General features: G+C 38.5%; 1 protein-coding gene across 1 annotated transcript in view; it reads right to left on the bottom strand.

Moving 5' to 3' along the window:
* RIT2 (Ras like without CAAX 2) overlaps positions 1-15,160 on the bottom strand; it is a 174,130-nt gene that overhangs the window by 96,514 nt on the left and 62,456 nt on the right. Inside the window, exon 3 of the mRNA XM_017819738.1 lies at positions 11,862-11,935. Coding sequence (XP_017675227.1) covers positions 11,862-11,935 — 74 coding nt within the window. The remainder of the gene's footprint in view (positions 1-11,861; positions 11,936-15,160) is intronic.

Here is a 15,160-nt window from a genome sequence, read left to right as displayed (position 1 = left end):
AGCTGAGTAGCAGCTCTGACACAGACCAAAGGAAATGCAGGGGCTCTGGCTTAAATACTGGAGGACAGGGATTTATTCTCTCTGTGTTGAGTCTCTACACTGCTCTGGTTGTACATCAAATCTCTCTCTCACGACCCTTTTTGCCCGCTGTAGTAATGATCCAGGAGCAGTTCAAAATGGGATTAGTATAAATGAGAATTAGCCCATAAGCCTGAAGTGGAAGTGCATTATTATTACAATCAGTCTCTTGATTAATGATCAGTCAGTGTCTCACGCCTTATAATTACAGGAAAGAATCCTTGCTTCTGTTACAAAACAGCAATATCCCTTTCCTTCTGTGAATTTGTACCAGGGACAAACTGCACATCACTGATGATGGGAACAGTATGAAGATAACAAAAAAGATGTAGTCTATGTTCCCAGCAGACTAATGGCTTTTTGAACCTAATCTGACAGCCTTCCAAGGCAATATTATGAACTCCACACTGTACAAAATCAGTAGCTTTTTCTTAACTCTGTGAATGAACATGTAAAATGGTAAGACAGGCCCAGAAACTAATCTGTAATTTAGAGGACAACCAGCAACCCTCTGTTTAAACGAATTTATTTACTTGGAAAGGGAGATAAAAGAAGAAAGAGAATATTCATAACAGGTGATCTTTGCTGGAAGACACAGGTATCCACTTCTGTGACAAATAGCAGCATACCTTTTTAGCTGCCTATTTCCAAGGGTTTCCAGGTCAGCTCACCTAGGTAGGTGTGGTGGTTTGGGCTAGGCCTTCCTTGGTGACCAGTTTGTAACCAAGGAAGGGTCCAGATTTACCCAGTATTCCCTACGATTTTTACGTAAGCCAGGCTATAAGAAGAGAGGATGAAAGGCCTTCTCTCTCTTTCCTTCCGGCGGCTTGGGGGTGCAGGTTCCCTGCTGTTGAGTCTGTCGTGTTGGGGAGCGAGGCCTGGTTGGGCCTTGTCGACCTTGGGAGACAGAGGTTGCCGGCGATCGTTCCGGAGCGACTCTCGGTTGTCCCAGGAGAGTAGTGAGATATTTTCTTTGCTAACTCTTTTAGTTGTTAGATATTGGGTCACTAATTGGGATATCTATATATTTTATTTTAGTTTTGTTCTCTTTCCCTTCTCCCTTCCCTTTCCCTTGTGAAATTGTATATTTTAATTGTATATAAGTGTAAATATATTTATATATCTCACTTTGATTGTCTCTCTTGTTTCGGGTTTTCTTAGTATTTTTTCTCCCTCTTCTCCCTGAGGTTGGGGGGGGGGACTTCTGGTGGTAAGGTTTGGAGGCTTGGCAGGGAGCCAGCTTCAAACCATATCAGTGGGCTGATTAACCAGGAGCACATGGGCAAGAAGGAGCCTTCTATGGGCAAGAAGGTGGTCCAAGCTGAGTGAGTCAACTGAATGGATGGTTGGCAACTTAAAAAACACAATTAGAGACACACCAAATATGAAATTCAAGCATAGATTTACATCCCTAGTTTTCACAAAATTTTAGTTTCAATCTGACGCCTTTCCCCACGCTTATGTACTTCACCATGAACCTGATCACTCTAGAAACAGGTCTTCAGTCTCAGAGAGGAGATGGTATTACATTAGTCCTCAGTTAAGGGTTCTTTCTGAAGTGCAATATACTTGTGAGGAAAGAGATGGATTCCTTCCCACTGGTTAATACATTTTCAAACTCCAACTACAGGAGAGGCTTTATGAAAACTAAAGTCTTGAATATAAAGAACAAATTAATTAAAAATAAATATGGTAATTTCTTAATATAAATTACTGTATCAGGTTAATTCTTGATGACACAAGTCTCATCTTCATCCAAATGAGTCTGAGACTTTGAACTGATACGTCTAAACTATCACCCTTTCTGCAAGTCACAAATTTGTGAGGTGTAGTTTAGTTGTTGACTTTAAATCTGTATTAGAGACAATGTATTTTCATCATTGCTGAAATCACGTTGTTTCCCACAAGTGGGCTTATAGATTCAGGTTCCCCTTCTCTTTCCATCTATGATACTGCTTCCCATCATATCTGGTACTGCTCACAGTCACAGACCCTGCAGGATTAAGTGTCATGAAAATCGGGTGTAGATGTTCCTTCCCATCCTGAACACTGATGGATGACTATTTCACTACCCCTTTACTAACTGCAGAGCATTTTATATGCATTCACTATTCTGTATTCACACGTCTGCATCATGACCGGCTTATGCAGGAAGGTTGAACTACACTAGCCTGATAGAAAAAAGAATAAGTAAAGATGAATTAATAAGGGAAACAAAAGACAGATGAGAGCAACTTCCAATAAAATAACTCAAGATTACAAAATATAGCATCATACAGTGACCCTTCTTTCTTACTGAGGAACTACTAAATAATCTGCACTGGCACTCAGACCCTCCCTTCTGATACAGCTTCTCTTCACTGAGATTCCCAGTGTTCCACTCTAATTCCCCTCCTGCCTCCACGTGATAATATATTTGCCAGTTTTCTGCAACTGTGCTTTTGTTAACTTTATTAATCCTACTCTTGCCAAGGTGGTTTGTCATACATAATAATGAAATACACAGTCTGTCATCTGGGAGATGATATCTACTTTTCATTCACCCCAAAATATGGATGAAATCATCATATCAATTCTCCCCAATGCCAGTGAAAACGCCTTGGTGCTACACTCCCTAACTCAGAGAACTGCCTTTTTCTTTCATATTAATGCTAATAGTCTCTCTCTTAGGGATAAACACCTTAGTAATTTTCTACTAAATGCAGGCACTGAAGCAATCTTCATCGTTAACTACCTCTAAAACCCCCAAATGCATTTGGTTTATCATGCACCACATAATACTTTTCCGCCCTTTTCATTGATATGCAAGAAAGGATAAAGCCAGTTTTCACCTTTTATCACAAATACATCTTAAATGGTTAAAGGGAAAAAAATAACAGCTTGATAAGTACATTTTAGTAAACAGCAGAGATGGGGAAAAAAAAAAAAAAGAGAGAAACACCCCACTAGTAAAAAGGTAATGACTGCAGCTATGAGCAAGGGCTTGCCAGGGATTCAAACGTGCTCTTGTCAGCTTATGTGGGCATCACAGGCTTCCCACCTTTCCCAGTGAGGCCTGTGCAGCCTTGCAGAAGTAAACCGGGAGACTGCGGAGTCAGACACCTCATTGCTCTGACAAATGACTGCAAATGATATTCTGGCTTGCATATATATTCTCTCATGATGACTTCCATAACAAGTGTGCTTACCTTAAAAATTCACCACATTGGTATTTCCCTCCCTGCCCCTGCAGAGATATAGTTTGAGCTAAGAATCTGAAAAGGGGGGGAAGGAAGAAGAAAACAACCTGCAGACTGGCTATTTTAGACTTTTGTAGAATTTAATCAATAGTGCACACATTTCTGCAACTCAAATTTAGCTCAATGTTTAAATGAGGGATGCGTTCCCTGGGGACTACATAAATCACCACCAAAATGAATGCGAAATACCTGTGTTATAGCTGCATGGATTTTGTATTGCTTACAATACTAACATCCAATGTGACTCTGTGACTCAAAAGGACCAAGTTGTCATGTCCCCGTGACTTCCAGCACAAAGGAGATCCTAATGTTCTTTTTTTCTTTCCATTTGCGCAAATATTTCTGGAGCAACTGGGATGGTCAGACAGCATTATGTGGACAGTTATAGTCATTGGGTTGGCATCTATCTGTAGTCCTGGATCACTGCTCTCAGTGACATTCTAGGGACTTGTGGGAACAGAGACTATGCTGAGACATGGATGGTGTGTCACATCCACTGCGAGCAGTTCACAAAATGTCTAAGGTCCCTTCACCTGACATGCAGCTATCCAGCTTTAAGAGATTTCAATGGGACCAACTCTTCTCTGTCAAACTTTTTTGAGAATTTTAGCATCACTTCCTGAATTCAAAATACATTGAAGTTTTAATCCAGATCGATTAATATGATATCTTGGCCTTAAAGTAAATTAGGGATAGTTAAAATAAACCTAATTCATTTCTGGTGGGGGAGATGACATTTGTTTTCAGGTCCACAGCCTCTGCGCATGCCTATAAAAGAGGGGTATATTTTCATTGCTTCAGGAAAAATGCTAAAAAGACAAAGGCAGAGCTCCAAAACTGTAAGTCATGAGGTACCTAAGTTAGATCAATAGATCCAGTCAAGAAAGAGAAAACTCCAGGGAGACTTTAGAGCAGCTTCCAGCACCTAAAGGAGCTCCAAGAGAGCTGAAGAGGGACTTCAGACAAGGGCCTGGAGTGATAGGATAAGGAGGAATGGCTTTAAACTGACAGAAGGCAGGGTTAGATTGGATATTAGGAAGAAATTCTAGGCCCTGAGGGTGCGGAGGCCCTGGTACAGGTTGCCCAGATAAGCAGTGGCTGCCCCATCCCTGGAAGTGTCCAAGGCCAGGTTGGACAGGGCTTGGAGAAACCCGGTCTAGTGGAAGGTGTCCCTGCCCGTGGCAGAGGGTTCAGTCACTTCCAAACCAAAGCACTCTATGATTCTATGATCCTGAAAGATCACAGTCACTTCTGAGGTACGCCAAAAGACAAGTCCAAAGCTCATCTGCAAGTCCAAAAGAGCGCAGTCTGACTTCAGCTTACTTCCAGGTGTTACTCAGGTACCCCACTGATTTCTTACACAGGTGCAGTCAATGTAGTTACTGCTAAGTTTTTGAGTTTTTTTTTCTTTTTAAAAGAAAAGATTGTTCCCTGGTATATCACATCATCCTATGGTTCTGAAAACAACCTGGAACACCCATGGCAACAATTTACTCTCCTCAACCATTGGGCACAAAATAAAAGAAGGCACAAAAACCTTTCAAGCAATGCAAGCTATGCAAGCTTTCTCCTATGGAAGTGAGAAAATATATATTCAAAATATAACATGTTGAGGGGAAAGAAAAATAAAAAAAAAAGAAAAAAAAAGAAAATATTTCATATTTTCATTATTTTATTCAATTCCCACTTTGCTCCTGAATTCCTTTCTGCAAAATCTGGATAGATGCAATAACATTTCTCAGATTATAAAGGAGAGGTAACAAGAAATAGAGTTCAAGATGGTTCACTTTTTCTGTTTTGTTGGTGTTCTTGGTTTTGGTTTTGTGCTGTTTTTGGGGTTTTGCTTGTTAGTTTGGTTTTGTTTGGGGTTTTGTTTGTTTGTTTGTATTGGTTTGGTTTGGTTTGGTTGGTTTGTTTGTTTTTTTGTAGTGGTGAATTTCACTTCCAGAGTTCTGGGGCAAAGATATTGAAACTTCAGCTACAAAGATGTCCTTTGTTTTTAGGTTTTTCCGTTCCTCTCTTGGTACTGTGACATAAAAATGACATTTTTAGAAACTACTTGCAGCAGTTCTTCTCATGCAGTTTTGCAAGGTAAAGGTTTGATAACACCACACAACTTTTTGCTTCTATTCTCTTTGTCCGGAGACACCACCATTCAGTGTATTAGGTAAAGAATCCAGCAGGTACAGAATAGCATAAAAGGCACTTTTTGAAAATTCCAGTTCTTTGGGACAACCTACATTTCCTGAGAAGCTTTAACATCCTGTTCTGAAAAAGATCCTTCTCTTGGTCACTTGGTCAGGTGAAAAGGCACCATGTGGTGCTGTAATACGTGCTTGTATTCTCAGCATTCAAGCCAAATTTTTAGTCCTGGAAATACCTTTATGATGTCAGCTTCATGAAAACTGATAGAGGGAAAAGACAGTCTTCTGCCCACTGGAGTCCCTGGTTTGTGTACCTCTGCTTGATAACAAACAATGTGATAATGTGAAGGACCTGGATAAAGTTTACTCATATGGGATGTGTTTATATAGGTGTTTTCCATACAATATAAAGCAGAACAAAATAAAAAAAAAAACCTCAAACCCCAAATAACTTAATAAAAAATAAAATTAAAGATAATGATAATAATAAAGAATCAAAACACAAAGAAAAACCCCAAAACAACCAAAAAAACCAACAAGGAAATACTACAAGGAAAAATTTGGAAAGAAGAAAAAAAAGATTTTGCTATTTTTATCAAAATTTATAATAACATATTTTCTGCTTTTAAATGTTTTCATTTTCTTAAAAAAAATATAAATCAAGTAGTAACATCACTTTATATTTATCTGTTTTTTTAAGTTGTTAGTTAGACAAAGAACAATGAGAGAGAAAACATTTCAAGAAAAAACAAAAAGAAGACTTTATTGAAAGAGAACAGAAAACACTGGAAAGTGTTCTTCCACCTGCAATATGGAACCTGCACCACTGACTTTCCTTAAGTGGAATGGTAGCAAGGGGCAGGAAATCAGTGCTGTCAGACTCAATCAATGCTAATGTTCACCCTAAATCCTTGCCCCTCGCAACATGTTATTGCATCTGTTTCACAGAAAGATAAATGCAGACCTAGAAATACAAACGGATCAACCCTTTATTGCATCATGATTCACTCATTGCAGGGATAAGAAAGGAAACTGGGAATTTTGGCTGCTGCCAGTTGCCTGTTCCTTCTCTAATATACTCTTTTCTTTTTTTTTTTGGCAGCATATGCCTAGATCTTTTCCTACTGAAGAATATTTTGCCCATAATTTTAAGGAAATTGGTGCCATGTCTGCAATTTCGTCTGTGATTTATTGTAACAGTTTTGTTTTCTTTTTCACTCAGTATCTGTGCCTATTAAGTGTGTCTTCAAAATCTGTCCACTGCCAAATAAAATGTCTGGGTCAAGAAAGAGATTTTAGTTCTTCCCAGAAAGTACAGAGCAATTTGTCTTGAGAATCCACATAGTTTCCAGTGCTAGGGTTTGACTTTCTAAGTTTGTCATCAACAGCCTATGAAAAAAACAGCATACAAAGAAGATAAAACTAATGTTCTTCACTTAATACAATGTTAATGGTTGCTGCTTACTTCACTGCCCCTATGCTTTAAAAATAAAGTGGATTTCATTTACGCACTTCAGTACCTAGCAGAAAGTGCACTAAAATTATTTTACCCTCATAAGAACACGCTGTAAAGGCCCATTAAGACATAATTACTGCCAAAAAGGAATCTTACATTTCCCTGAGATAAGCTGCAGTAGTGTACTTTGATATTTGACTTCCATTGATTCGGGATTAGAGCAGCACGTTTAGATAATAAGCAGAAGGATCTTAGATAACAGCCTGAGTGAATCATCGGACCATAGTGTTTAGTCTGAGAAAGTGTGTTTATCTGAAGGGCTCTTGGGACCAATACGGTTCCTCTTCAAAGCTTGAAGCAGGGGGTAAGAATCATAGTCCTGCAGGTTGGCAGGATAAACATGTCCTGTGATTTGCTAGCAATTTGAGAGATGGATTCCAGTATAGAGCGCACTGTTGCCGTCAGGTTGAAAAGTGTCTGCCTGGAAATGAATTCACGCACACACAGCTCCAGACAAAGGAAAATCTCCCTGAAATGGCATGCCATCACATTTTAAGGCCAATTTTTCAAGTCTCTGACTCACACCTGGGAAATATACTGGTGCACTAAGTTTATCATAAAAAGCCCACATTTTAGCAGACAAAAATTGGTGCAATAATCTCGAAATGTACTGTCTCACTGACAGGTACGGAAATCCATATTCCTGTGGATTTGCCTGCTTTGTGTCTGAAAACAATTTTGCCTTTTTTAATAGAGTCACAGAGTCATCTCAGATTGGTTTTCAGTGAAGGGAACTCTGCTGCTTTTTTAGTGTTCAGCGTGAGGTTTGAACAGAGAGATTGGGTAATGTGTCATAGAGAGGAAAGCTGCGGCAGGAATAAAAGCTCCTGTGTCAGTCAACAGTTTATAAATACAGCAGGAGAGATAACTGCTGCGTGTGCTCCATGAGAAGCATACTTCTGGGCACCAGAAGTAGCAACATATTTTTAAGTTAAAGGAGAGGCTGATAAAACACAAAGGAATGAACTGACGGTTCCTACAACTCTGTGTGGAAGGTTTTTGTGCGCGCGGCTGGAGCAACCAGGGGTTGTTGCTCTCTGAGAATAATTGTGAAGGGAACTGAATACAGAATAAAGAGCTTGAGGTCTGAATGTCCTTTCATTTGCACTCACAAGTTTCCTCGAAATCAAAGAGCTTATGTCAGTTTGAATCGAATGTAAGTAAAAGTAGATTAGTTTTCCAACACCTTGGATAAGAAAGGAGAAATCCCAGAACCACCTCCCCAAACACCACTTCCAAACTCAAAAGAGAGAAGCACATGGGTGAATTTCAAGGGAGAGTTCCTCAACAAATGTTTCATGGATATGGGTGAACAAGGAAGTTCAAGCTATCTTTATAGATAATCATTCGTTCTTCCTGGTTTCCACTAAGATTTTACAATATACATCATATGCCACATTGTACATAGCCTTGAGAGTTTTGAGAGTTAAAAGCTAGCTAAATAAACTTCCTCAGTTTTGTAAATGTGACCTCAATCTCACATTTACTCTCTGTTCAGTTTTATTTGCATTTTTTTTGTTTTGTTTTAGTTGAAATGTAGATGCAAAAAGAAAACTTTTTGTTTAAGGAGATTACTTCTATTTAAAGAGCCAAAGGCACCGATAGCTAACTAAAGGAATTACTGATAGCTTCTTCTACATTCACTATACCATTGAAAAAGAAAAAACAACATCAATTTTTTGTTCATTTTGTTGCTGCACAACAGGTTTTTGGTAGGAGTTGCTCAAGAAAGGTCTGTTTATGGCAATACAGCTAAGAGGAGCTACATCAGCAATACCTGCTCTTTAAACTCTCTGAGGTAAACATAACCTTATTCTGTCTGAAGTTGATTGTGGTGAGCAAAGACAGGCTGCCCAGCTGGCAGGTGTAGAGGGTGGTGAAAGCAGGTGTGGTGAGCTCAGTGAAGCTTAACTACTTACACTGGCCCTTACATTCATTAATAAAATCCCTCTTGTTGTACCTTCAGTGAAAAAAAAGTATTGGAATAGCACAAAAGGACAAATGAGGATGCACAAAACACGGATCCAGAGTTTATGGAACATCAGTTTGCTTCCTGAGAGAAGCAGTTGGTTGCATTTATTAGTGTCTGTCTATATGCAAAAGAAGATAAAGATCAGTAACTAGATGAGCCATACAAATAGTTTACTAATGTTCCTGTTTTTCACTTTGTTTGAATGTTTTTTAACTTCAGAAATTTGAGAACCATGAATGTATTCCTGAAGCACCATCTGTGTTTTTAGTGCCTCAAACTGCATCTACCAGTTAAAATATCAAAGATTTTTATCTAGTGTCAGGTATGAAATCTCATGTGGATTTTTAGCTCTAGATTGTTAATAACAAAGTATATGAATTATTATTAATTAATTTGGTCAGCGTCGAAGTCTTCAATTACCATATAGGTTTTATATTTGTTGAAACAATTTTTTGTTGAAACATACCCTCGAGCACAACAACAAAGTACATTAACTTCAGTTGGTTTCTCTATTGACTTCTTGTGTTTCCCAAATAGGGATGAATTACAATTTTAGCTCCTTTATCTTCTGAAGTGATTAAAGTCATTATTCAAAGTTAATGATGAAGTATTTATGACTGCGAGGGCACCCAGAGAAATGAGATTTCCATTGCATGATTTAGAAGCTGTAACACCATCTCTAATTTAACACAAAACTTAGGTAAAAAACTCAGCAAGGCAGCATCAGAGCACACACCATCGACAGCATAAGTGGGTGCCTTGGTTTTTTACCCCGAGTCACCAAAGGCAGAGCAGAAATTCAGGGTGAGCTTCAGTGAGAGCAACATTAAGTCCTCTGTGAAGAAAGAGGCTATTTCAGCTGTTGATTTCAATGGGAGTTGGATTAGGTCTTGATTTATTCTGGAGCTGTGTAGTAGAGAGGCAACAAATCCAAAGACATCTGCAAAGACAAGCAGCTAAATCCAGGGCACTTAGAATGGACAGCTCCTGAAAAATAGCAGGGAAGGAAAGTGGGAAGAGCTTCCTAACACAGTGACACTGGGACGTGTTTCAGTGATGACAGTTGCCACTGGAACAACAGGGAAATTTAAAACAGAGATTTTCTCATATCAATTCAGCTCGGTGGAATCAATCCAACTGAAGTGGAATAGCTATGGCCAGGCTGCACAGTGGCCTGGGATGATGTATCTGCAGAGTGTGGTGCTTCTGCTACAGCTCTCTGCTTGCTTTGAAGAAGAGTAGCTGAGGGAACAGGGGAGGTTTAAATGGGATATTAAGAAAAAATTTCTTCACTGAAAGGATTGTCAATCACTGGTGCAGGCCTCCCAGGGCAGTGGTGGAGTCACCATCCCTAGAGGGATTGAAAAGACATGTAGATGTGGCACTTGGGTGCACGGTTTAGTGGTGGGTTTGGCAGGGCTGGGGAATAGTTGGACTCAATTATCTTAAAGATCTTTTCCAACCTTAAAAATTCTATGATTCTATTAAATATCTGCACTGCATTTTATTACTATCATTAGGTGCCAAGGACCTCTAAAATTATGGCTTCTTCTAGAAACAAATCTCAAAACTCTCCATCTTTACTATTGCTCTTAGCAGCTTTCACTGACTGCATTATTTTCATTTCATTTCTTACCTTACAGTTGTCTGTTCTGATAAAATTCTTAATCTGGGCAATCATATCCATACCCCATAAAGTAAGAATGAGGTTTAGTTCTAGTTTTTTTATATGATCAAAAATAAAACAAAAATGTAAAAATTATACAGTTTTATGGGGGATTTTTTCCCAAAATGTGAACATGCCTGACAATAGATGAGTTTCTTAAATTCCTGGCAGCAGGCTGCATTCCCCACCATTTGCAGTGTCCAGATCAGGTACACCCAGACATCTGAGGAGTAGATAACAAGGCTTCCAGGCTTCTACTTCCTAAATCTTAGTTTGCTTATTTGTTTTAAGTACCTGTTCTCCTTATTGGTTATCTTGTTCCTGTACAAGGTTCACACACATTATGGAAAATGGTAAAATTTTCAAAACCTTCAGACAGAACCTAAGACACACCTCAGGAAAAGATCAACAACTGGCAACAAGTGTGTGCTTTGATTAAATAGTAAAATATGTTGAGACTGAAAGAGGATGAATTGAGTCAGGTAGAAGAAATTCTTGTATTTAACTCTTTTGTCTTCATTATTGTACATGAAAATTAGTTCCCTGACTGATGTTCACATGAGCACATACATGTTGTCATAGAAATCACAGAAACAGAGAATGGTTTCTGTTGGAAGGGACCTTAAAGATTGTCTCGTTCCAACACCCTGCCATGGGCAGGGCCACTTTCCACTAGATCAGGTTGCTCCAAGCCCCATGAAATCCATCCTTGGACACTTCCAGGGATAGGGCAGCCACAGCTTCTCTGGGCAACCTGTATGTGTGATACTTTTGGCATTAAGATCTTTTCCTTCTTGGTCAGCATTTGATATTTAAATATAGTGTGGGGAGGAGAAGAGGTGTAACAAGATACTTAATCTACAAGTAAGACCAGAAAATTCCTGAAGTATACACAGAAAAGCAGGAGTGAGAAAGACATAAGACAAACTAATAACAGCATTTATTCATTCCATTATTGTGATAGATATTCCTGTAAGAAAGAGAAAAAGAAACAAACAGCTTTTTGTCTTTTGCTTATTTAAACTTTGCTTATTTAAACTCTTCTCCTAAAATTTGGAAGTTAAACTATGCTATACTGCAGCACTGCTCTAATCTTCTCCTTTGTTAATTCCTCGGTGTTATTCTGCCACTGGTACTTTTATGTTTGAATAGGGAACCTCTTTTCTAGCTGTGTGACCCGTAAATCTGAGGTTAAAATCTTTGAGTTTATCTCTGATTGAATGATTCACATTGAAAAATTACTCACCTGCCCAGCAGTGTCTAGAATGTCCAAATAGGCTGGTTCATCATCAATTCGGACTTGAGTTTTATAGGCATCCTCTGAAAGACACGGTGCAGTTTGATTAAGCATATGAGTGGCTCAGAGAATGGAAAATGAAATAGTTTTGGCAGTTTGGAATAGGCTTTTCAAAAGCTCTTCAGTCTGACCTAACTTTGCTTTACTTCAGGTCAAAAAGTCCCTTTTTGAAATCCTATCATCACTACAAACTATTAGCAAAAGAGAGTCCTTTCTATCACATAACTCAAAATATAAAAATTAAATTTATCTTTCTTTAAAAGGGTAGCACAGACCACATGTGCTGTTTAAGTCACAAAGATTCAGAGATGTTGTGCTGGTGCTATGCAGGAGAGAGGTTTTTGCTTACCACAATGATCCTTCCACAGAGCTTTTCTAGCACATAATTTCAATTTAAGAATTGTCTAAATTATTGGGATAGACTCCTTATGGCTGAAGGGGGCTCCTGCCTCAGGTATGCCAGAACAATTATTTAAACTTCTGTATATCTCCAAGAGAGGCTGAGGATAGATTTTTTTAAAAATAAATTCTGTAATCAGTTTCCTCACACTTTTCATTGCTGGGGGCAGAGAAGGAAAAACTCTCTTTCATGGGCTGTTCCCTTAGCTCGTGATTTTGTCAACCTAAATTTAGAAGAAGAAAAACAAAGAAAAGGTGGATTCCTATTTGTACAAGATGTTTTCCTCACATTTCAATTTCATTCCCCTCTCAACATTTGCATTTTCTTCATAAGATTAAAAGGAGCTTAGATACTGTTCCATGTTTATACTTGAAATAGTCTTGGAACTTATCTATGTTGTTTAATTAAACAATAATGTAGAGCAGCCTGAGTGGGTTTTGTGGCTGACATTATGCATTGGCTGTGTACTGAGGCATGAAGACAAGTGCTTTTGATGTGTCTGAGAGGTGTCATTAATCATCATCAGAATATAGCTAGGCCTATCCAAACAGTCAATCCTGCCAGAGACCCTCAGGACTGGGCTCTCAATAAAAGTTGAGATAATATTGGGATTATAATATGGGATTATACTGCAGGTGGATGTAATTCTCAAGACATTCCAGTTTGTGCCGTAATATGTGTATTGCATCATATAGCACTCTATAAAAGCATGTGAAAACCTGCTTTCTACCTGCACAAGAGAAAAACTAAGGCATTTGGATGCAAATGGTTCTGGATGGCCTTAACTCAGGACCCCTCATATGCAGCCAGAGAATTGCTATCTTTAATGACATTATCACATACAATATTTTCCACGACTCTCCTCTTCACTCTGGGCCTCAGCTCAGCAAATTAATAGGCATGTGCCTTACTTTAAACAAATACCTAATCCACTTGATATTAGGATGGCTCAGAGACTTAATTAATTGCATGATACGTTGCCATGCTGAGAAAGCCAGACCAAGCCAAACAGCAGATGTTTTGGTTAATAGATCTTTTTGTAGGGATTGCTGAATAATAAACTCTGTGCCAAAGAGAGGTCATATAGAAGGAACTGGCTATTTGCAGTTTAAGTAATCTGTTATCACAGTGGCATCTGCAGTAGATTTATTTTCTTCTTTCTTTTTTTATAATTTTCTTGTTAACTAAAAAGTGAAAACAAAATATGGAAATATGTAAAATCAATCATGGTATTTCCTTCATACGAAATCTATTAACACTATCAAGTATTATTGATATACTTCCATGCAGGTGGGTGCCCATTTGCATTACATTACTGTATACATAATTAACATATGACTTGCATAAATTTAGCTTGCACTTTTGGCTCTGCAGCTGGATTCTCTGAAGCCAATGGTCCTACTTCTCCCTTCACTTAGACAGATGTGAATTTTAATACAGCAGCTTTAAAACAGTTAATGCAGAGAGAAATTTGCTGACATAAATTCAGCTTGGATAAAAACGAATCTAAATAAATCCTGTCTTATTTGCTAAGGAAATTAATTAGGAATTCAGAGTTAGTTATAACTAGAAGACCCACTGGCCTCTGAATAGAAGTTACAGCTTTCAGTAAGTAAATGTAAGAGATCTACCCTGCTGGGCTACTTCAGGTGTACCCCGATACCACGTCACTGAACTGTCAACTGCTAAAATTGAAGCCAGACTGTATTTATAACCCTTTTCCCTTGCAGAGACAATGCTGAATGCACAAGCACATTTTGTCATTTTCATTTAGTTTGTTTTCCCAAACTACTGACCTTAAAGCATTTCACAATGAAGTGCCAGAATCACTGTCCCAGTTTGATCTCTGATATATGCTAATGTCTTCAGTTGGTGGTGCAGAAACATGTTGTGTTAAGTGTTGACCAAGCACATGAATCTAAATGGTTTTCTAGGCAAATTAATTTGGAAAATGCTTTCCACTTACAGGATTTGCTTTTGCCCTGGGAAATGAAGAGATGAAACTGAGAGGAGTTATGAATTTCCCTTGTAACATTCTCTCTCTGCATATGTGCAAAAAGCACGATAACACAGATAATATAGAAAAGCTTAAGTATGTCCTTAGTTGGGGTGTGCTAAGCTGGGTGTATTCTCAAGCATTTGAATGGAAAACAGATGAGAGTTTTAGCTCTTACTTAAAGCACATATAAGGGAAGTTCTAAAGTCCACACTTACCAAAGAAATCACTATTGTGAGCCAACATCCTCATACCAGAGATCACATTGTAGCAGCCACTTATGAGCTGATACCTTCTTAATGCTCAAACCCAGTCACTCCTTTGAAGGACACTATCTTTACATTTATCCTGTGGATTCACTGATTCCTTGAGTTATTAGGATAATGTATACCTTCTAAGGCAGGAGGTAGAAGGAAGATGCATAAATTGAAAACTATGTTTCACATGTCATGTGATATGGACCAAGACAAGCCAAGAGTGGAAGGGTACTATTTAGTCCTGTTCTACAATTAGTACTATTAAACGGGGATTTAATCTCAGAAAGTAGTATAAATAGAGGCTCAGCTCTCTTTCCTGTCTGTTACACAGACAAACATCTTTATTTTATTTAGAGGCGTGAACCCAGAAAGAAACCACCTTCTAGAGATCAAAAGTTGGGTGTGTTTGTATACTGGACCCAGTTAATATGTTTTTGGTTTATTTGTAGCTATAATGTTAAGCGCAAACCCTGGGTATCTTTGCATGTTTCCCACAGGATTTCAGAAGGGAATACTGTGTGGATAATCTTGTAATTTTAGGCAGCATTGTACAAATTATGGTCACATTAAGGAAAGGGAAGCCCTGAGACCCTGC

This window comes from Lepidothrix coronata, unplaced genomic scaffold (genome assembly GCF_001604755.1).
Source record: "Lepidothrix coronata isolate B3197 unplaced genomic scaffold, Lepidothrix_coronata-1.0 Scaffold77, whole genome shotgun sequence".
In the NCBI taxonomy this organism is placed as follows: domain Eukaryota; kingdom Metazoa; phylum Chordata; class Aves; order Passeriformes; family Pipridae; genus Lepidothrix; species Lepidothrix coronata.
Note: the sequence above shows the minus strand (reverse complement) of the source record. Positions and strands in the feature narration are given on the sequence as shown.